This window comes from Rousettus aegyptiacus, unplaced genomic scaffold (genome assembly GCF_014176215.1).
Source record: "Rousettus aegyptiacus isolate mRouAeg1 unplaced genomic scaffold, mRouAeg1.p scaffold_m13_p_3, whole genome shotgun sequence".
NCBI classification, from domain to species: domain Eukaryota; kingdom Metazoa; phylum Chordata; class Mammalia; order Chiroptera; family Pteropodidae; genus Rousettus; species Rousettus aegyptiacus.
Window position 1 is genome coordinate 59,811,993 of NW_023416306.1, and position 21,812 is coordinate 59,833,804.

Here is a 21,812-nt window from a genome sequence, read left to right on the forward strand (position 1 = left end):
AATACAGAGTAAGCATGGTTAGCTGGAGATAATTTTTACTGAGATATAATTTACATATTCTGTTAGTTTAAGGTAGAAAACTGATTTGATACATTTTTTTCAATTACAGATGAAATTTAATGTTATTTTATATTAATTTCAGTTGTATAGCATAGTGGTTAAACATATAATTTATGAAGTGATCCCCCCAATTAGTCTAGTACCCACCTGACACTACACACTTATATATTGGAATATGATTGCCATTTCAATGTTAACGAATGCCTCTATCACTCACGTAATTATCTCTCTTTTTTTTTTTCTTGTGGTGGTAACAATCAAGATCTAGTTTCTTAGCAACTTTGAAATTTATAATACAGTATTTATTGTCTATAATCCTATGCTGTGCATTAGATCTCCAGGACTTATTTATGTAATAGTTGAAAGTTTGTACCCTTAAACATCTCCCCAATTCCCCCACCTCCCAGCCCCTGGTAACTACCATTCTACTCTCTGTTTATATGTGGATGCTTTTTGAAGAAGGGACAGTGCTAAATTGACTCTTGTTGTTGGGACCAAGCACCACACAAATAAAGCTTGCACATAAACAAAGCTCATTTGATTCTTGTGGAAGACATGCTAAATTCGAATTAAACATAGAGTAAATGACTTAAGCACAAGAGTAAAACAGAGAGCTAAGAGAAAGATGAGGACATGGGATTTATGAAACTCACAGGGATGACATGTTACCTAATTCCTTTTTCTCCCCCATATGCAAGGCAAGGCCACCACTAATCACCTATTATGCATGGACTCCTTCTTGCCCCTAGGTTTCCAGCATCCAGTTTGTCCCATGGATGAGTACAGCGAGCATCTCGGATAGCTTTACACACAAGGTCCGGTGGTTCATGTAACTTCCTTTTTGATGGCAAAGTTGATTGGTATCAAGTGTCGGTTCCTGAATGAATGTCTCACAATAACGTGTCTGTGAAAAAGAAAAGCAGCCCAACAATGCATTTGCACTTGGTTCTCTCACATGTTTTCAGAATGTGCTGTTCCTCTTGAGGTCTTTGTAAAATGCCCCAGAAATGCTTTACCTGCCTCCTTTTGAACATCCTCCTGCTAGGTAGCTCTAGTGAGTCCTGCGTTGTTCACGTGAAGTGAGAACAAGAGAGAGGAAAACAGCGCTCCAGTCCTACGCGAAATCCTGGCTATGGCTATAAATCTGTTTGTCTGATCTAATGCATGGTCATTCGGACCCACAGGCTAAAGGACCCAGGGTCCTTCTGGCTTAAATTGTTGACATGGTTTTCTGTCTGTTCTCTTGTAAAGAGCTCATGGTTTCATTTGGGATGACTAAAAGAAGAGAGAGATATAAGCAGAAGGACTGTCCTATTTTAAAATTCTTTGGCCATGAGTCCATATTTGAAAGGTAGGAGGTATTCAGAGAAATACAGAAACCTGTTCTTACTTAGTTACAGTCTGCTTTTTGGAAATCAAAGGCATCTTCATGATCTTCATGAACCCGATACAATCTCAGTTGTCCTTAAGCACTCTGGAGTTGTAAATACACAGTTACCAGATTTTCTTAAAACTGTTCACTGACACCAAGGATGAGTCCAGTTATGTCATCAGAAAAATAGTTGCTTAGTCTGGAGACGAGAAGAATTTTAAGGTAAAAGCTGATGTAGTTTTCCAGATTTTTTTTATTCCCAATGAAAGATAAATACGTCTTTCTCTTTTAAAGGCTTAATTTATATAAGCAGAAGAGGAACAAAGCCAACAAATTGCTAAAGGCTGGAAAGAGAGCTTTTAATTTTCCATGGTAATTCATCTCTTAGGTTGTTAAATTATGATCATTGAAACTAAGATAACATCAGGATTTTAGGTATTGAAAGAGTTTGGATGGCTTATTATGTGTTAATGATAGATCGAAAAAGTATGCCTCAAGCCTATCCTAATCTCATCATAAGTGAATTAAAGTCTGAATAATTCAAATAATACCTTGTGATCGAGGTGATTTCCATTTTTGAGAGAAGGAATTAGTCAAAATTAATAAGTGGCTAGGAACAAAGCGCTGAAATGAATAAGGAACTCTCTGTACAAATTTGGTTTGGAATGTGTTTTTATTTATATTTTGTTCCTTCATACATGATCCAGTCTCACAGTCCATAATTGGTGCAATACTTAACTCTAAACACAGTCCCGCAACTAGTTTAGAGTTTGCATTGGAGGATGCACTGACTTAAACCCTCTGTTATCACTGGTCTATAACTTTCCTCAAATCATTTTGGACTAAAATTTCTAATGTTTATTTTCATTCCCAGAGGCAAATTTTATTTTGTTTAAATGTGAAGGAAGCCATTCAGCTGTTTTATATTAACAATTTAAAAAAAAAAAAAAAAAGGAAAAGAAAATATATTTTACTGCTTAATTCTCAGATGAGGCTTTTGTGCCCAGATAAATGCCTTGGATGAAGGAAATCACACTTGGCAAGAATTAAATTCCTTGCAGTGGAAGTGTCTCTTCATTACTTCGGTAAAATTTATACTCAGGTTTAATAAATGTGAACTTTGAATAAATATAAACTTCTCTGCACTCAAGTTCTTTCGCATTACATTTTACTGACAAGCATGGTTTTCCTGGAGATGTTCCAAAAGTACAATGTGTCTAGGTATCCTTTACTTACTAGAAGTGGATTTACCAGGATCGAGAAGCAGTTGATATATAGATGTAGTAATAATAGAGTTAACCCCAGGCCAACTCCCTGCTCAGCTTCCCAGATTTAATCTCATGTTAGTATTTTACACATCTTAGGCATATCTTCTTCCTTTATTTTCATTACCATTTTATATGCTTCAGAGTTAGACAAACCTGGGTTACAATTCCCAGTTCTCTTTTTTCTGTGTATTAAGCATCCTAACCTTCCTTAGCCTCAATTTTCTCATCTATTGAGTGGGAATAATAAAACTGCAGAATTGTTGAAAGATTATCAGTAATGCACACAAAAACTTAACACTGGGCCAGACACCTCTAGCAGATGCTCAATACATGGGACAGGCTAGTGTTACTATTTTTATCCACAATTTTTAATGTCTTTTAATAATGAGGATCTTTCCAAACTCAAGCATTATATTTCAGTCAATTAAACTAAATAAGCTCTTACTAAAAAAGTAATACAGTATAGTAAATGGAAGACTTAATTCAGGGCAGAATTAAATTATTTGCAAATTAATATTAGATGTTAGGCAATTACAGGACATTCTCTGGAAATTGCAGCATTTACTTTCACTTGTTTTTCACTTTTGTTTTTACTTAGCACGAAGCGTTTAAATCAATCTTTTACATTACATGCTTATATCTACTATTATCAAGGATACTTTTAAAACACGTGTAGGTATTTATAATTTAAAATATCTGGGAAAGGCTCATTTAAATAATTGATGCAGGTATATTTCTACTTTTTTGGTTTGGGGAGTTCTTTTGTTTTTAGTAAATAATATCTCTGTAATAACCCCTTAGCATGCGAGCAGAGCTTTTATAAATTATCTCAGTTGGTGATCAAAATTTTCTGCGCTGCCATTCTGATATCCACTTGACAGATGAAAAAGCTAAGACCCTGAGAGGATAAGAAGCTTGCGCAGAGAGAAGAGCAAAGCCTGTGACCCAGACAGATCTTCAAAGTCCTAATTCGCAGTTGTTTCCATCATTCCTTTTAGGGAGATATGGTTAGGAAAAGAAAATAAAGAGATGAAAAACAGGATTTTAAGGTCTTAATGATTAACACCATAGTTCACTTTTTTAAATCAAGAAGTCATCATTACATCTTGTTTTAAAACTTTTGGTGGGTTCCCTTGGCCTACTGCCAAATTCCCCCTTATAAACCCCCAACTCCAACACAACAAAACTGCTTGATAATTTCCTCCACATATTCTTAACCTGTTTTATATCTATTATATTTTTACATCTGTTATTCACTTAATTTATCAAATGTCTATACAATGCTTGCTATGCTCTAGGCATTGTTGGAAGTGCTTCATAAATTTTAACTCTGTCACAAACCCAGAAGATAAGTAATAGTATCCCATTTTACAGATGGCAAAGCTGACACATAAAAACTGAGGAATAAAGCCAGGATTCCAGAAAGAGGATTCTGGTTTCAAAGTAGTTACTTTTTACCACTACACTATGTTACATATACACTTATAATTTCAAAATTGAAAGACACATCACATTCTGGCAACACTGATGTCTAAATGGCATACCACCAAAGGCCTCTGGGTTGTGTAACTCAGTACCTTGTAAATGTACCATCAACTGGAGCCTCTCATCTTTTTAGACTCAGAAACCTGATATTTTTCAGCAATCACACCAAGAAGAGATTCTTGTCTTGGAGGAAGATTCACAATGACTTGGCTCATGAGATGAATGTTTCAAACTAGAATGCCAGTGTATTAACTTACAACTAAAAATAGAACTGTCTATCACATGGACCAGAATTCCCTTATCAGCATGATCAGCACACTCTGGCTCTTAACAGTTATGAGAAAACAGATCACTCTTAAAAAGTTGTTTGGTCAATGTGACATTATAACCAGGAGTATTCTTGGGATGGGCCAAACATTCATTGGCATCAGCTAGGTTAGCATAAGGCATCTACATCGTGATACCAACAGCCCTGCCAATGGGACCTGGAGGACTTGAAGTTCATTGAGCCTTTACCTGGGACATTGCTGGGCTGCGCACTGACAATCATGTCTCTCTGCCATTCTCCTCTTTCTTATGATTCTAATGCCTGGCCAATCCTTTCTTCCCATTGGTATATTTTACTGTTAATGCATATTAGTATAGTCAGTCTGGTTATGGTCAAGTGTTGAAGCCTGAGACCTTTCAATCTCTTCAAGATAGCCTTTGTGTAATTGTACTTTCAGATGACATTTTTTTAATAACATTCTCAAGACCTAACACAAATACTATCTAGCACTGAATTATATTTATGAGTGATTTTCTCAGTAGTGAAAACCAAGCCATATTCATTCTTCTTTGTATTCCCGGAGGTAAATGCATTGCCCACTACGTAATAGGAGTTCAATGGATATTTGTTGAACAAACAAGTGAATTAAGAGGCAATAAAGCATCATGGTTATGAGTGTGAGCTCTGAAGCCAGATGGCCTGGTTCAAATCTCAGCTCTATTGCTTAATGATTGTGTGATTTTGGCAAGTTAACCTCCCTCAGCTTCAGTTCTCTCATTTGTAAAATGGGTATAATGACAGCACTCTGTCTCCTGGGGTCCTTGAGAAGATAAATTAATACATATAACAAACTTTTAAAAGTACCTGGAATTCCACAGTATAATTATTCTCTCAGAATTCATTATATATTTACTTTTTTAAAAGTGTGACTTATTTTGAAGATAGCATAGTACTCCTGTTCTTTTAAGTGTCATCAGTACATATTTAATCAAAAATTGATTGTTATTGTTCACAAGACTTTAGTAAAGTGAAAACTCCCATAGTACAAACTTTATGGAATGTAATTTGGCACTTTTTATCAAGAGCTTATAAAAGTTCATTCCCTTTGGTCAAGTAATTCTTCTAGAAATTTATCTGTCCTAAAGACATAGAAATTTCGATAAATCATATGTATGGCTACCTTTCATTACACTCTCTTTTATCAAACCCCAAATTGGAAATTACTTAAATGACAAGTAATAGAAGAATGATTATATGAATTATATCATTCTTGATGATATATTATGACGAAACATTCTTGATGAAATATTATGTAGCTCTCAAAATGATGTCTTTGAAATTATATAATAGTGTGAGAAGATATCTCCAGAAAATTTAAGTGGAAAAAAACAAACAACAAAATTGTATAAGTGATGTGATTTCCTCAACACTGGAGGGAAATCAATAAATCAAAATAATAGTGATTATCTTTAGATGAGGCAACTATGAGGGTTTTTTTCTTTTAGGTTATCTTTTCTAAACCCTCTGTGATGGGCATATATTTTAGAAATAAAAATAATTCTTTAAGAACTATTACTTTAAATCCTTAGATGTGTAATTTTAGAAGATATGTAGAATATTAAGCTTACTTCTAATCATATTCAAGAACTAAGTTTTTATCCATGAAATCTCTCTTCAGTTTTATACCAGAAATAATTAAGACAGGATTCATTGAATATTAATATCTTTCAGAAAAACTTGCATTAATATTTATTTGGTTAAATAAGAACTACTAGTACTTTGACAACTTTTAAAGCAGAAAGAATACTTAGTTTCAACCTTCATGGAGGAATCAATTTACAACTTTTTAAAATCTGCCCAATTTGATAGTAACTCTTCTAAGAACAAACTCAAAAGAAACGAGAGACTCTTCTATGAGTCTTAAGAGAGAATTCTTTTCATAAGAAAGTGGTTCAAATATCGAATCTTTTATAGGTAGTAATGGGTGATTTTATTTTCTTTTTATCACCTAGGAGCTGTGAGGGAAGAAATATTCGATATAGAACATGCAGTAACGTGGTAAGTATTGAAGTTCTGTGATTGTGATAATGTATATTTTTAAGGACTGAATAATACTAAGCAGTTTTATGTATCCTAGCAGATATTAATCATCATTTCACAAAGTGATTTGTATCACTCTATACAAATTATGCGTCATTAAAAAAATAAGCATTTTTAATGTTCCTCAATATAAACTTTTACAAATTTCGCCAGATTGAAACTAATTTGACTATTTCAAAACAAGGTCTGTCTCTTTCCTTTCTGCTTCTGACTTTTTTATATCTGAGTCTCTTGAGAACAAGTAAGAGGAATGATAAAAGGAAGCCATTTGAGTATCATCAAATAGTGTTAGTTAATCAAACTCAGGTTTAACAAATTCATTCATTCATTCAACAAACATTATTCAGTATCAACTAGTAGTAGATAAATAACATGTGGTCACGGTCTTAAAACATCTGTGATATAGTAAGGGATATAAATAGAGAAGACAGATGTGCACTTAGCCACATTCTAGGTCAAAATATTACAAATGCTGGAAGAAGGGATAATGTTATTTGTAAGTTAAAAACAGAAATTGGAAGGGTCTTTAAGGAAAAGGTGATTTGGGGTAGGGCTAAGAGATCTGGGAGGGCTGTGACCTGTCCTGACTGGGTGAGAAGGGATGACATCCAGTCCAAGTGGAGGAGACATAAGGGGCACCTCTGGAGGCAAGAATGTTTAACGTATGTTCTGAACACTAATTTGGATAGGATTGTGCTTAACAGTATAGAAGAAAAGAATTAAAAGATACTTTGAGGTTACACCATGAACACATTCAAATGTTAATGCTCTCAAGTTTATATTAGTTAAATGAACAATGGGGGGGGCGGGGATGATTTACTAAACACTTTGGAGCGAGAGTATGATATTATAGAGTTTCACTTTAGGAAGTTTAATTCTGTAATGATGTGAGGGATGTACTGGAACAGGAACTAGATGGGGACCAAGAAGTAATTATAGTTTGTTTAAGCAGGAGGAAACAGATACAAGAGATATGAAAATTAAGGCCACTTTAAGACTTAAGCCATTCAAATTAGAGTGATGAGTTAAAGTAGGAATAAAGAAAACTGACATGTACAGATTCAGAGCTCTTACAGAGCAGCCAATCCTGTTGTTAGAGAAGCTCTTTCTTCAATATTTACATGATGGTCATTTTCCTTATTCCAGTCTCACCTCAAATGCCATCTCCTCAAACAAGTTTTCTTGACCATTTTATCTGTGGTTGTCCATCCCTCACACTAGTCTATCAATCACATTTTACTTTCCTTGTAGCACTTACCTCTACCAAAATTTATTTATTTATTTGTTTTCTGTGTTCCCAGTCTGGAATGTAAATTCCATGAGTTTAGGATCCTCATTCACCTTATTCACTCCTGCAGCCCCCATGCTGACAACCATTGATTTATGTATAGTAAGCATACAGTAGATATTAAATGAGTATCCAGGCTTCTGGAATGGTAAATGTCATTATCAAAAGTGAGAAAGTTGGGAGGAGATTTTGGAGAAGAAAATAATAAATTCAATTTAGACATACAATTGAGTTGGACGTGCAGGCCAAACTTGTAGGTGGTACATTCAACTAGGCAATAGGGGTCTGATCTGAAGAAAGAGATTGGAGCTCAAGCCATAGGAACACAAAGTAAGAAATATAGAATTTGAAAGATTTGGCAGCAATGTGTTCAGTAGGGTGTATAGGATGATGAGAGAAGGGAGCCTCAGAATTTCAATGAATTTGTATATGCAGATAGAGACAGAACATCGTGGCAAGTAAGCCCTCAAAGACACCATTATACAAGTAGGAGAAGAAACAAACTAGGATTCCTGAAGACCTTCAGTAGGATAAATGTTGCCAAGGGTTAAGGTAGGAAAAATGGCCCATAGGGGAGTAGTTTCCATAGTGTAGTAGGAACAAAATAGAGATTGCAGTAAAGACATATATTCATGAGAAAATGGAATCAATGGATATATGGTGTTCTTATAAAGTGTTAACGGATACATATCATTTGTGGAGTCATGGAAGGGTGTATGGGTTCTTTGTTTACAATGAGAGACTTTTGAGAGATGAGTTGATTTAAAGAGAGAGAGACCTATGTGAAGGTGAGGCTAGATATATTTGATGCCATAGGTCTCAAAGAAGATAGCGGGTAACAAGAAGAGGAATCTTGATAAGAAAAAAGAACATATACTTACTTCATTCTTAGGAAACAGACAGAAATTGAGAAAGAAAAGATGAGGGTATAGAAAGATTTCTGAAGAGAAAATTTGAGATCGCCAATAAAGAATAGGTTCAAGCTTCTCAGTAGAGAAGTCTTCTAAGTCATCTGCTGAAAGTGAAGGAAGTAAGTTGGATTTGCGAAAGTGAGTATAAAGGCCTAGAATGGGCACAGAGGAAATTGAGTGGAAGCTAACAAAGCAACATACAAGAATTGTTGGGCAGCAAAGATGGCTAGGCTAAGGTTAGATAGCTTGATCTGACAGAAAGCATGGTCAGCAGGGTGTGAGGACTTAGTCCGGCACTGAAGCAGTAACAGAGAAAATGAACATCGGAAGTGACTCATCAGAATACATACGAAGTGAAAGAGACTAAAACAAATGAAAAATACATATTTTTAAATGCTTGACCATGGAGAGTTTTAGGAAGTAGAAGGCATTATCATTGGGAATAAGAGTAAATTTTCCATGGAAATTTTTGCCAAGTTTATTTCTCTATTTTCATTTAGGGCAGTAGGTGCCAGATAACACAATTTATATAATTGCCTTCTCCACTATACACACACCTCACTGAACTGTGGACTGATTAAAAAGATCAAATAGCTATAGGGCTTTTTATTTTTTAAACTTTTATTTATTTTTTTAATTGAAGAAATAATTTAATTTTTTTCTTTTTTTAAATTTAAAAAAATAGTATTCACCAAATATGTTTTAGAAATGTTATGAAAATTTTTCAGTGGAAATGTATTTTGACACATTGATTATTTTTTTAATATTCATTTTATTGTAATATATATCAGTTTAGAAAAAAAAAAAACACCATAATGTTATTAAAGAATCTCTTTACCTTCTACTTTTTTTCTTTCCAGGTTTTAAAATAGTGGAGAGAGTCCAAACTCCCTTAAGTATATGAATGCCTAAAGCATCATGAGTAGATGTCTACCTACCCTTTCCTTAAAGCTCTTCAGAAAAAGCCCACAATTTTCTTGCTATCATTATGAGTGTTTTCAGGGACAGATGCAGATTAAGGCTCTGACCTAATATGACTTAGAATCCATAGCATTTCATGAGCCAACTCATTATGGCTTGTGGAATCAAAATGACACTGAGTTTTTTATGAGAACCTAGTCTTCAAATAATTTGAAGCTTTTTTTTTTCTTCTTTAATTCTGGCTGTTGGCCATGACAGAAGCAACACTGCCAAAGGAAAAAAAAAAAAAAAAAAAGGACATTTCATAATCACATTCCAATTTTTCAAACTAAGACGTTCAAACAAATTTAGTTAAATATTCCTCTTTTAGATACTTGTTTTGGAAAAGCTTGAGGGTCTCTGGTTGTTATCTAAACCTCCAGGGTCATTCCTTAATCCTTGGACAGCTTCCTGGGGCTCTTCTGAACTGCTTTGCTTCCAAAGATTCACACTTTTTAAATTCTTTGTAGAGCTGCTGCATACAACATTTCTTTGGATTCTTGTTCCCTAAGGCCGAAGAGGGGGAAATATCTCCTCAGTTTCCCAATTTTTCTGGCTTGCCTGAAGAATTAGTTTATATATTTTTAAATTTTTATTGTTAATCACTCTATAGACAGAGTGTACCCATATAAGAAAGTTAAAGTACCCATAATGTTTGCATAGTAGTCATCACAGAGAGGATACTCTTTTATACTATTTCTAGCTGGTCCAAGTAAACTATTTTCATTCTTAAGGACATAGTTCATCCAGCTTTTCCCATTTTACAGTTTCTGTTTTTTTCCTCCAGAGGTTGCAAGGCTCGCTCTCTCTCTCTGTCTCTGGATGGAAAGACTAAAGATACTGTTGGGAAAAACAGGTGTGAACTAGCAAACAAATCAAATGAGTCATTTAGGTCTCAGAGGTCATCCCTGGGATCCCTCAAAAAGGTCTCCTTTGTCACATCTTCATGTTTATTCAAATTAAGTCTCTAATCTTAAGCCCTCGATCTTAATTAACCATTTTAAATTGACTTCCAAAATGTTTAGCCCAGTGCTGTTACTCATAAGCTGTTTTTTTGATCACTATCCTTAATCTTTACAAGACTGGAGATTTAGGGAACAGTGACCACAATTAGCAGCATAATAGGCCAAGGTGCCTGTGGTAGCGATGATGCTTTCAAGTTTCTTATTAAGATTTTATTGCTCCACTGCAACTCTTTACTATTGTAAAAAACAAACAAACAACCACCAAAAAAAACCTGATAAGATTATGGTCGGTCGGGAAGCCACATTTTCATATTTCTTCTAGAACTCCTAGAGAGGCGAGTGGGCAAAGGATTTCTGTCTTCTAAGGCACAGTTGAAACAACTAAAAATGATTTTAGCTCATGAAAACAAAACATCATTCATTCACTCCAGAAATAATTGAGCACAGGAATTGCTTTGGTGCTGGGAAACGTTGGTGAAGAAGGCTTAAGCACTTAGTTCTCCTGCTTTCATTCAAATGGAGGAAACTAGATTAGCGAAAAATAAAAAAAAAAAAAATGCAAACAAATTACTTAAAAGAAAAAATATGAAGTAGTGATCACTGCTCTGCGGAGAATTAAGTGATTGGTAGCTACTTCAGTTTGGATGGTCACAGAAGTTCACTTGCAGAGTGACATTTAAATGACAAGAAGGAACCAGCTCTGAATATCAGAGGAAGAGCAATCCAGCTAGAAGGAATAGCTAATGTGAAGGCTCCGAACCGTGAAGGAACGTGGTATATTCAAAGAATAGCCCAGTCTATCAAGAGGATAGTGTACAAAAGGAAGAATATTGGAACATAAGAAAACATGTAGGTGAAGGTAGACAGGAGTTACATCATGCAGGACGTTATAGAGTCTTGTAAGTGTAAAGGGAAACTACTGGAGAACTTTACGGAGGGAAGGAGAGAGTTGATCTGATGATTACAAAAGGTAGCTTGGCTGCAGGGTCACTCTAGAGGTAGACAGCAAAGAAGGGAGTGGAAGCAGAAATGTCGTTTAAGAGGTTGTTGCTATAGTTCAGGTGAGCGCTAACAGTTGCTTGGACTAGAGTAGCACTTGTGGGAAGATTTGAATATGTTTTAGAAGTAGGATATCTTTTCCTAAGCCACCTTGATTCATCTTCAGTTTGATACAATTCACTTTTATGGTCTCCAGCATTATTACTGTGGAATGTCTTAGGTGCAGCATTCCAGCAAGACGCAAAAGCAGCAGCTATATGGCCAGAGAGCACAGAATGATCCTGGGGGCCCTCACTTTCTCCACCCAAATAATGAGAGAGTTGAACGGAATGATCTCATTGGTACCTTCCAGCTCTAAAATTCTGTAATTCTTCCAAAGTATTGTGTCTAGGCTATACCAAATTTAAATCTGAATGCAGACCGCTTAAGATACCTATGATGGTTTAGTGACTGGCAATACTTAGTGAAAAGATTTACAGCCAGCAATAGTCAGAGCGAAGGGAGCCAATGTGGACAGTAGAAGCAAAGTCCCCATAGAAGGAAGTTCCTGTTCTTGCTGCAGACCTTGACCATCTATTTTAACCAGTAATTATCTTCAAGGTCATAAAGGTTCATGTTATTCATAGAGCCCTTCACATGGTTCCGAATGGTTGCTATAGGTAAATCCTCATTTGACCCTCTATCTGTTTTTCTCATAGGGCCTTTGTATAGCATAAAGACAGGGGACACAGGCTTTATATCAAGAGTCAAATAGTCACACATGGAAGGAATAAACATTCTGCTACAGGCCTTCCATGGTCAGAATTTGGGGGGTGGGGGGGAACAAACAACATTCAGACCAGCGAAGTACCCCTGAGGTCTAGACAGATGCCGTAGTATATAATAACAACTGCAGGAGTCAGTGAGCCAACATGCTGGGCCCTTTTCCAGCCAAGTGGCACATCTAAGATAGGAAGGACGTTAACTTCCCATAATGAAGTCCTTTCCTAGTAAGTCCATAATCTAGTGAGAATAAGACATCCTGCTACTTATTAGTGCCATTCATTTGTTCATTTGTTCACTTATTCATTCTCTTATTTAATTTTTTAGTATTTAACCAACATTTATTGAGCACTCCACCTTGATTCTACCTTAGGGATTTTAGGAGCTGCTGCTACCAATAAAAAGACAGGGTACCAGTCCTCAGGGAAATCAGAGCCTAGTAGAAAAGACACACACAACGCATGATCAATTAAAATTTTGTAAACACTGCGGAGTTGAGCACAAAGTACTAAGAGGTTACAGAAGGACCATGTCTGATTTTTTTTTCACCATCATACACTCAGTGCATAACACAAAGTATCGAATGCCATGCTTCTGAAACCATGTACCAAGGGACCCAACAAACTCACAGGGCTGCTGTGGGTTATTTAAATTCTCAAGGGAAACATCACAATCCTTGAGTTTCTTGGACACTGTGAATACCTAGATCATACTATATTTCTTTCCATGATATCTTTATGTAGTTGGATCTACTTTAATAAAAAGTGAGTAGTACTGAGAAAATAAATGTGGGACAAGAAGTGAGGATGGCATTATCTAATTTGATTTCAGACTTTCAGAAGTTACACAGGGCCCAACAGGTCCACACATGCTATTAATAAGTAAACATGGTTATTTATGAATAAATAAAATGTTATTTTTCTTTCAAGTTATTTTTTTTTTCAAATTGCTGCTATATTGTTAGGACACAAGTAACCATTAAGTTCTTTGGACCTAACTACTTGAAAAATGGAACTGCAAGACCTAGGGGGTGCCATAAGAAAAATTACTAGGGTATTAAAGGGGCTGTGAACAGATGAAGCTTGGTAACCTCAATCACATAGTAAGCATTCAACACATATGATGAATGAACAAACGACATTCTAAATAAGGTGACTTTTGGGCTAAGCCTTTCAAGATGATAGAAATTTTTTTCCAGGCTACAGTGAGAGAGAGTGTTATGAAAAATGAAAATGGAATTCATTCAACAGTTTTTACTGTGACCTAATATGTACCAGGCACCTTTTCTAAAGACTGGGATGAAATTGTGACAGTGAAAGAGAAGGTCCTGTTGGAAGAAGGCAAATAAAGAAAAGTATGACAAAGATTATGATGGAAATAAAGCAGGTAATGAGATAGAGAGTGACACAGGAAATTCTCTTTGTGACACAGGGTCCAGTTAGCATGTGTGAAGGGTGAGGCATGAAGTAGCTTGACTTATTTTAGGCCCTGATGAGTCATTTTATGAGGTGCAATATAAGGTACATTGTGGGGAAAGATGTATGTATTTGTGTCGAAGAGTGTGTACTAGACCCCAAATGTTATTTTGTAAGGATAATTCTTAGCCTCTCTCTCAGGGAGATGGGCATTGTTTGGAAGAAGGACAGAAGGCTGCCAGAAAGCGGGACTGCTCTAACTACCCACTTCTGTGCGTTTCTCTCTCCCAGGCTCATACCCAGTCAGTCTCAGACCGAAATGCATAAAAGTCAGAGCTATCTCTTCACCTCAAGTAGGAAGTCTCTTAAGTGGGAAAGAAATTCTGAGGGAAAGATGTTGATTTCTTCTTGATGCTCTAAGCCCGCCTCCCCTACCCCCCGCTGCCCCCCAAGTGAGGGAGCCTTCTGAGAGCACCCGGGGCATCCTTGGTGGTTCCCCTGAGTCTGACTCTGCTCTCCATCAATGGACCAGAGAAATGTGCTGCTTGCCATATCCATGTATGCTTCCCTCCTCATTGACCCATCCAGCTGAAAAACATAAATTTTCCTCATACTTTAATTTTTACTGAGAAAGAAAGTACTCTCATTTTAAAGTCTGGTAGGACATATCTTTTCCAAGTAACTTTATTAGGACTTCATTTACACTTCGATATACATTCATTCATGTAACAAAATTGGGCCCAGGCTCTCCGGTCCTTTAGATCCCACATACATTTTACATGTGGGCAGTCTCTCAGAGGCCATCAAGACGTAATGTGTGGGAGGAGGGGAGAGAAATTTAAAGGACACACTTCATTTTCAATTGTGGATCCTGAGGACTGAAAGCCACCTTGTATAGCAGAAAGAACATAGGCTATTCTAAGTCCTGGGGCTGCTTCTGAGTAATTATGTGCTTTAAAATATATTGATTAACCTCTCTCAAGCTGAGCTTTCTTACCTGAAGAAATATCCTTCTCGTATATGTACAAAAAATATTTGTTAATTCAATGTTTTTCTTAGATTAAAAGTTGGAAACAAATGAAGGAAGGCTGGTTGAGTAAAGAGTGGTATGTCTGTACCATGGAACACTACACAATCATGAAAAAGAATAAGGGAGATCTGTGTGCATAACCCAAAGTTTTTCTGAGACGTATTAAGTGTGAAAAAGAAAGCAAGCCTTAAGATGATATCAGTCAGTTTAAAAATAAATCCCTAAACTGGAATATGTCTGGCTTTGTGGCATATCACAAGTCTTGAAGGAGACACACCAGAATGATCACAGTGATTATGTATATATGTAATGAAGAGAGAGAGATTTCAAGTGATTTAAAAGAGATTTTCCTTTTTTCTGTCTATACTTTTATAGTGTTTTAGATTTCTTACAGTGAACATGTATTCCATTATTGGTATAAGTTTAAAACTCCCAAAAATGAGGTTGGGACAAAGTGTTTCAAAAGTTGTTGAATAATGTTTATTATTTAAATTGAAAAAATATACCACCCCTCAGGATTTTTCCTAATATTACATGAAAAATTACATAAAAAGCACTGTCTGGTGCCTGACTCAGTAATTCTGGTTCTGCCCTCCCTCAGTCTCTTTTAATTTTCCCCTCTCTGTGGCAAAGTATTCTTTCCAGGAGAATACACTATTTTTAAAAAAGTAAAAATAAGAATACTTAAAATTATTGAAGGTCAGTCTTACATGTGTGCCGTTATGAGGAACCTCTCCTGCTTGTTTTGCCAAAATAACATGTTGCAGGTATTCTGGGGGTTATGTGGGGGGGGGGGAGGGATTACTCCCCTCCTACCCCCAGCAGAACTGCAGGCTCGTAATGCCCCTTCCTTTGGATGAGTTATAGAAAAACAGACTATCTATACAGTGCCCAGTCCTTAGGCTAAATAGTTAGGTCTCTGGCAGCTATAAAGCTTGACTGTACTTTGGCCAGACAAATACTTGGTCAGAATTGCTGTATATTCTCAGAAACAAATCCCAGGGGACCAATCAATATCCCCCATAATGAGTCAAACTTACCACAAAGCTAGAACGAATGTAGAATGGCGACTTAACTACTTGTAGGGCTTTGTGGTTTGCGTGAGTGTTTTTCCCTTTCAGCTTTGAGAAGAATTGCTGTTGCTGAAACAAAAGGATGTTCTTTAGGGAAAACATTTTCAAAAACATCCTGATTTCCCTGTCTTGGGCCAAAGTTATATATATATACTGAAATCGGATAACAAAGGACAATAATTTTTAGGTAGTAAAAAATGATAAGTAACTTTTATTGTTTCTCTGAGGACAGAGTTCCTCTCCACCTATAACAGCACTAGTGTTAATCAAGCTTCGACCATCTTGCAAATGAATTAATCTCTAAATGCAAGTACACAGCATGCCATGTAGACAACTGGAGGTTGATTTTGGTTCAAAATACAGTATTTCTTTTTCAATAGTTAAACACTGAGTATCCAGAATAATGGTTGAAAATATTTGCAGCAATACTCTGGGGGGAAAAAAAACCCTCATATTTTATGACTAACTGTTTTATCATTTGTGGCACAAAGAAATAAACATTTTTTTAATGATTCACAGATTCCTTCACTTGGTGGATCTGGTGGATATAGACCTCTCTGCAGTGCTTGCTGCCAGGCAGCTAGCCAAGTTTGGGGGGCGGGGGTAGTGCGGTTCCTCCCCAGTGGGATGGGCCCTTCTGCTTTTCTTCTCTCCTAGGCTTTCTTCAGACTGCTGCACACATTTCTTTTCTGTTTTAATGCTTTTTCTGACATGTCTTTTTTGGACCCTTTCTAAGTCTCTCTACTTTTCCTTTCTCCTTAATGTGTTCTCAATTTCTTATCCTCTGCCTCAACTTTTTACTCTCTGGGAGTGGTGTGATATGATTATGACTCCGTGGAGAGAACACAAGGTTGGGAGCTCTGCTACTTACTCTCTTTGTGGTTGGGCAAGCTCACCAACTTCTCATAGCCTCAGTTTTCTCAATCATGAAGTGGAAGTAAGAGTCATACTCGCTTTACTGTATTCCTTTACAGCAGCAGTCCCCAGCCTTTTTGGTACCAGAGACCAGTGCTCCTATGAGAATCTGATGCCTAATGATCTGAGGTGGAGCCAAGGTGGTGACGCTAGCACTGGGGAGCTTTGCTTTCTGGCTGCTGCTCACTCCTTTTGTGTGGCCCAGTTCCTAAAAGGCCACAGACCAGTATCGGTCCACAGCCCAGGCGTTGGGGACCCTGCTGTACAGGGATCAGTGCAGTAATGTAAATATAGGGGAGACACTTAATAAAGTTTAGTTCCTTCTTCCACAGTACTTTGGCAGTAATTGATCGTCTTTGAGAAGAGCTAAATTCCCCAGCTAAGGACAATTTTACCCTTATTTGTAGCTCAAGATAATATTAACAATTCCAAATTGTTGAGAAAGATGTAAAAGGAAATACATTGATATTACTGACTTCTACTCATTAGCATTTTTCTGGTATTATCTGAAAGGCCCTAAGGAATTTTTTCCCACTAAATTGATTATGGTTTTTTTCTAAGCCAGCATTATCCCACGGGGACTGTCAGAGGGAACTTTGGCAATACTTGTAAATGGCCTTTGAGTGATAAGAGCTGGCCTTCCTGAACTCAAGAGTCACATGTTCCAGTTCACACATGTGATGCTGACTAATAAGAAATCAAATTGCATCACATAACAGCTATGTTCTTTTCCTGTGGATTAACAGCTAGTGTAAAGCAACTGCTTTCCTAAGGCTATTGGTGTGGGCAGGAATGCCTATGTGGTCAAACCAGAATCTATTTCCTTCAAAATTTTCATGATCGATTGCTATATTGAAGCTTCGAAGAACAGTCAGCTAGACCTTTAGCAGGTGTGTGTCTTGTTATTAATGGCACAGTTCTGGCTTGATAGATTTTTTGAAGGAAAAAAAATCCTTCATCAATTCAACTGATGACAAGGATAAAGATGATTCTGCCATTTCCCAGAGTGTTAAGACTTACTAGACTGAGAAACGCTGAGATACCCTCCATCTCTCATCTAACTCCGTGACCTTAGACAAATAACTTTAACCTCTATGTGCCACAATCCACCTCTATTAAAGATAACTAGAACACTGATCATACACTTTAGAGGGATCTTGGCAAAGTCATAGACTTACAGAATATTAAAATTAGAAAGGAACTAATATAATTTTGTGTATCTGTTATGTGCTAGGCATGGTGCTAATTACTTTTCAATGCCTAATTCATTTAATTCCTACGACCACCTTGAAAAGATTATTACCCTGATTTTACAGATAAACAAATTTGTACATTTAAAGAGATGAAATACTTTAGGTGACACAGCTAAGGAATGTTTATATAATACTGCTGGGTTTATATAATACCCAAAGCCCATGCTCATTTTTTCAATGTGCGAGAGGGTGTATAAATGATCTAAACTAACTTATTTAGCAAATAACAAAACTAAGATACAAAAAGTTTAAGGCTCAAGCATCTTTACAACATATACTTTTTTTAAGAAAAGAAATATTCAAATAAGTTTACTTTAGCATTTATAATTCTTCAAAGCTTAAAGTACATGAACTGCTGAGAACTTTAATTGTGCAAATTAATTACTGCAGAAAAGGCAAATCCCAGAATCTTTGCTGAAAACATCCCCAGCTCTCTCCCCTTTAAGCTTCTCCATCTGTCACCAGGATATAAATTTATTGAGTCAATAGTCCTCAAAAGCTACTTTCCCAAGTCCTAGTTTCTGAACTGCATAAGATGTATGCTGGCCTCTGGTGACCCAGATAGAAACTTGAAGCAGGAATTTGACAGTGACTTTGAAAGAAATTACTACTGCAGTTCTTCCTTTGGCAGAGTGCCTCTTGGAATGAAACCAAACAAGATGTCATGCATAGGTTGCTAACGTGCAAATACTTGTCTATGCTCAGCCTCGTTTCCATGAGACTAGAAATGATAAGCAGCATCAATCTTCCAATTAACACCAAGATGTGCTGAAACTCAGGCAACATAAATTCTTCTGGTTTTCCCCTCTGAGAGATCACTGACAGACCTTTGTACTGAATCCTGTGAGCTCAAGCCATTATTTAATTTGTTAACTCACTTTTGTACTGTATTTTACTTCTAGGAATCTTGTCATTAGTGTGTTTTCCTTTGTAGTTTAAACATTCTCTTCCTTTTCAGAGAAAATTGTAGAATTTAAAAAGGTTATCCTTGAGTGTTTGCCTATATTTTTCTTTATGATTTCACAATGAGCAGAAGCTACACATGCTTCTTAGAGTACATTTAGTTTGGGTTTCAAATTCAGTTTAGAGTTTTGAGTGAGAGATGGTCATCACAGAAGGAAGAGTAAAGAGGCATTACGTAGGATTCCTTTTCCTTTGAATCTTGATTGAGCAAATATGCTTCAAAATATATTCAGCACCAGTATTACATAATATACAAACAATATATTAATTACAAAACTCCTCCCCTTCCCAAACAGCAGTTTTTAAATGTTGTATCAATACTTTTCACAAAGTATAATTTATAGCTTTTAAATTTTTTCTTCCTTTAAAATGTTAAGAATCATCTACTTTGAGTTATAGATATTAAAAGTAATTTAGACAAACCTCTCAATCCTTATAGGGCTGTAGTTTGAAAAACAATTTTCAAACACCTTTCTGTGAAGCCACCTTGACATCGTCAATTGATGAGGAAGGCTAAGCGGCCAGGTTTCTTTCTAGGCTTGCTGCCCTTATTTTATCCAGAACAGCTCTGCTTTTACCTGCTTTAGTGACTAGCATCCATGTAAGCGTCATTGGGAAGAAAATAGTTCAGCAACAACAACAACAACAACAACAACAACAACAACAACAAAGCTTTAAAAATTCTGCTTTATCTTATCCCACCTAAGAGCTTCTAGTTTCTGTCTGATCATTTCTAAGGAAGAAAATTCTCCATCTTGTATATTTTTTGCACAATGCCAATTGCCAAGAGGGTGTTTTTTATAGTAAGCTGATGTGTACTTTCCTATTATTTTTTAATTTAATTCAACAGATAGCTAATGACTGCATGCAAGGCACCGTGCTCAGAGCAAATTAAAAATGAAGAGATTTGTATAAGAGAGTTTCTACTCTCAAATATTTTGAAATTGGAGGCAGGAAGACAAGAAAGAAAAAATACAGATATTTCTAATCCAATGAAGAATAAGATAAGTTGTGAAAGAAAAGCATAAAGAAAGAGCTGTGTTACTCTCTCTATTTCCAAACAAGCAGCAATAAATAAAGCAGATAAAAGATGAAATGATAAAAACCAATGACAAAGCCAAGTTTGAAAGAAAGATTAAAATGTCCATGGACCAAAAATGGAGCATACATGCAAGATAGTAAGTCGTGCTGATATCACAGGCTTTGGGCCTTCTTGACTAGAAATAAGCAAAGATTAGCAGCAGCTCACCTCCGATGGCATAGTAGGGCTAAACTTATTTTTACTGGAGAAGGCTCACCTAAGCCAGGTAGAGAACTCTATGTCAAGGGCTTGGATGAGGCTCTCTGTGAGGAGAGAAGCTGAAGTGTGTTTTGTTGTTGTTTAATGACCTTTTGCCTGGGATGAGAGCTTTATCTGAAACAGTGGGTCTAGAGAAACTAGTGAACATAATTAGCACATTATGAACTGAAACTACAAAACTACACTTTAGCTCTTAAAGTGTAATTAAAGAAGGACTTGCAATTAAAACCTAAAATTCTAGTATAGTAATCTTGTTCTGAATTGGGGCTGTAAGAACCACGTGGAGATAATTACAAAACTATCAATTTATAGAGTAGCCTGGATTACCCGGAGGAGGGGGTGCTAATCTAATTGATAAGCCTTAAAAGCAGAGAACTCTCTGCAGCTGGAAGCAGAAAAGATGTGGCAAAAGTAGACTCCAAGCACAGAAAGACTTTTCATGCACTGTTAGTGGCTTTGAGATGGAGGAGGCTGCAGGCAAGAACCAGAGAGGACTCTAGGAGCATGGTGACCTCCAGCTGACAGCCAGAAAGGAAAGAGGGACATCTGTCCTCCAACCCCAAAGAACTGAGTTTGACCAACAACCCAAAGGAGCTTAGAAGTGGGTTCATCTGCTAATTTCAGAAAGCAACCTAGCCTGTCCAACTCCTTGATTTTGGCCTTGTGAAACTCTAAGCAAAGGACCTAGTTTAGCCACAGTATACCTGAACTTCTGTCTTACAGACTTGTGAGATAATCAGTTTGTGTTTTAAGCACCTCTGATTATGATAATTTGTTAAGGCAGCAATAGAAAACCAATAGAGTCAGTAAACCAGCTATTGACCCTATGTTTTTATGTAATGTATATATATTAATAGCATTTCAGTGTTTAGTATGTATTAAGGCTCATATACTTGGGAAGAGAATAGAAACACAAAAGAAAGTTTAGGTTTTTAGAAAATTCAAGTTGAGCTAATACTAGAAAGTAAAGAGAATTTTACGACTCTACTATATTAGAGTAAAAAGAATTAAACAGGGTAGTAAACAGAAAATACAAAACAAGATAGTGTATGTTCAAACTTAGAAGATAATGCTAGGGTTTTCTACAGTGATTGTTTTAATTTGTATTTCCACCAGAATCACACCTGTTGTTTATGCTCCATATTCTTGCCAATGCTTGCTCTTACATGACTTTTTATCTAATCTTGTGGATACACTCCTCGAATATACTCCATTTAGTTATATATATTATATTTTTTGCATACATCTGGTTTTGGTTTGCTAATATTTTGTTTAGGATGTCTGCATCTATGTTGATGAGTAATTTTCTTATACAGTCTTTACCTGGTTTTGATAGAATGGATTGGGAAATGTTTTCTCTTTTTCTAGTATTTGAAAGAGTTTATTTTAGAATGGGTAGTTTGGTGGACTTTGCTTGTAAAATCA

General features: G+C 36.3%; 1 protein-coding gene across 3 annotated transcripts in view; it reads left to right on the forward strand.

Annotated features, from left to right (window-relative positions):
* ADAMTSL1 (ADAMTS like 1) overlaps positions 1-21,812 on the forward strand; it is an 823,217-nt gene that overhangs the window by 482,355 nt on the left and 319,050 nt on the right. For all 3 annotated transcript variants that reach the window (XM_036217921.1, XM_036217923.1, XM_036217924.1), the window contains one exon: positions 6,466-6,511. In XM_036217921.1, the coding sequence (XP_036073814.1) occupies positions 6,466-6,511 (46 nt within the window). The remainder of the gene's footprint in view (positions 1-6,465; positions 6,512-21,812) is intronic.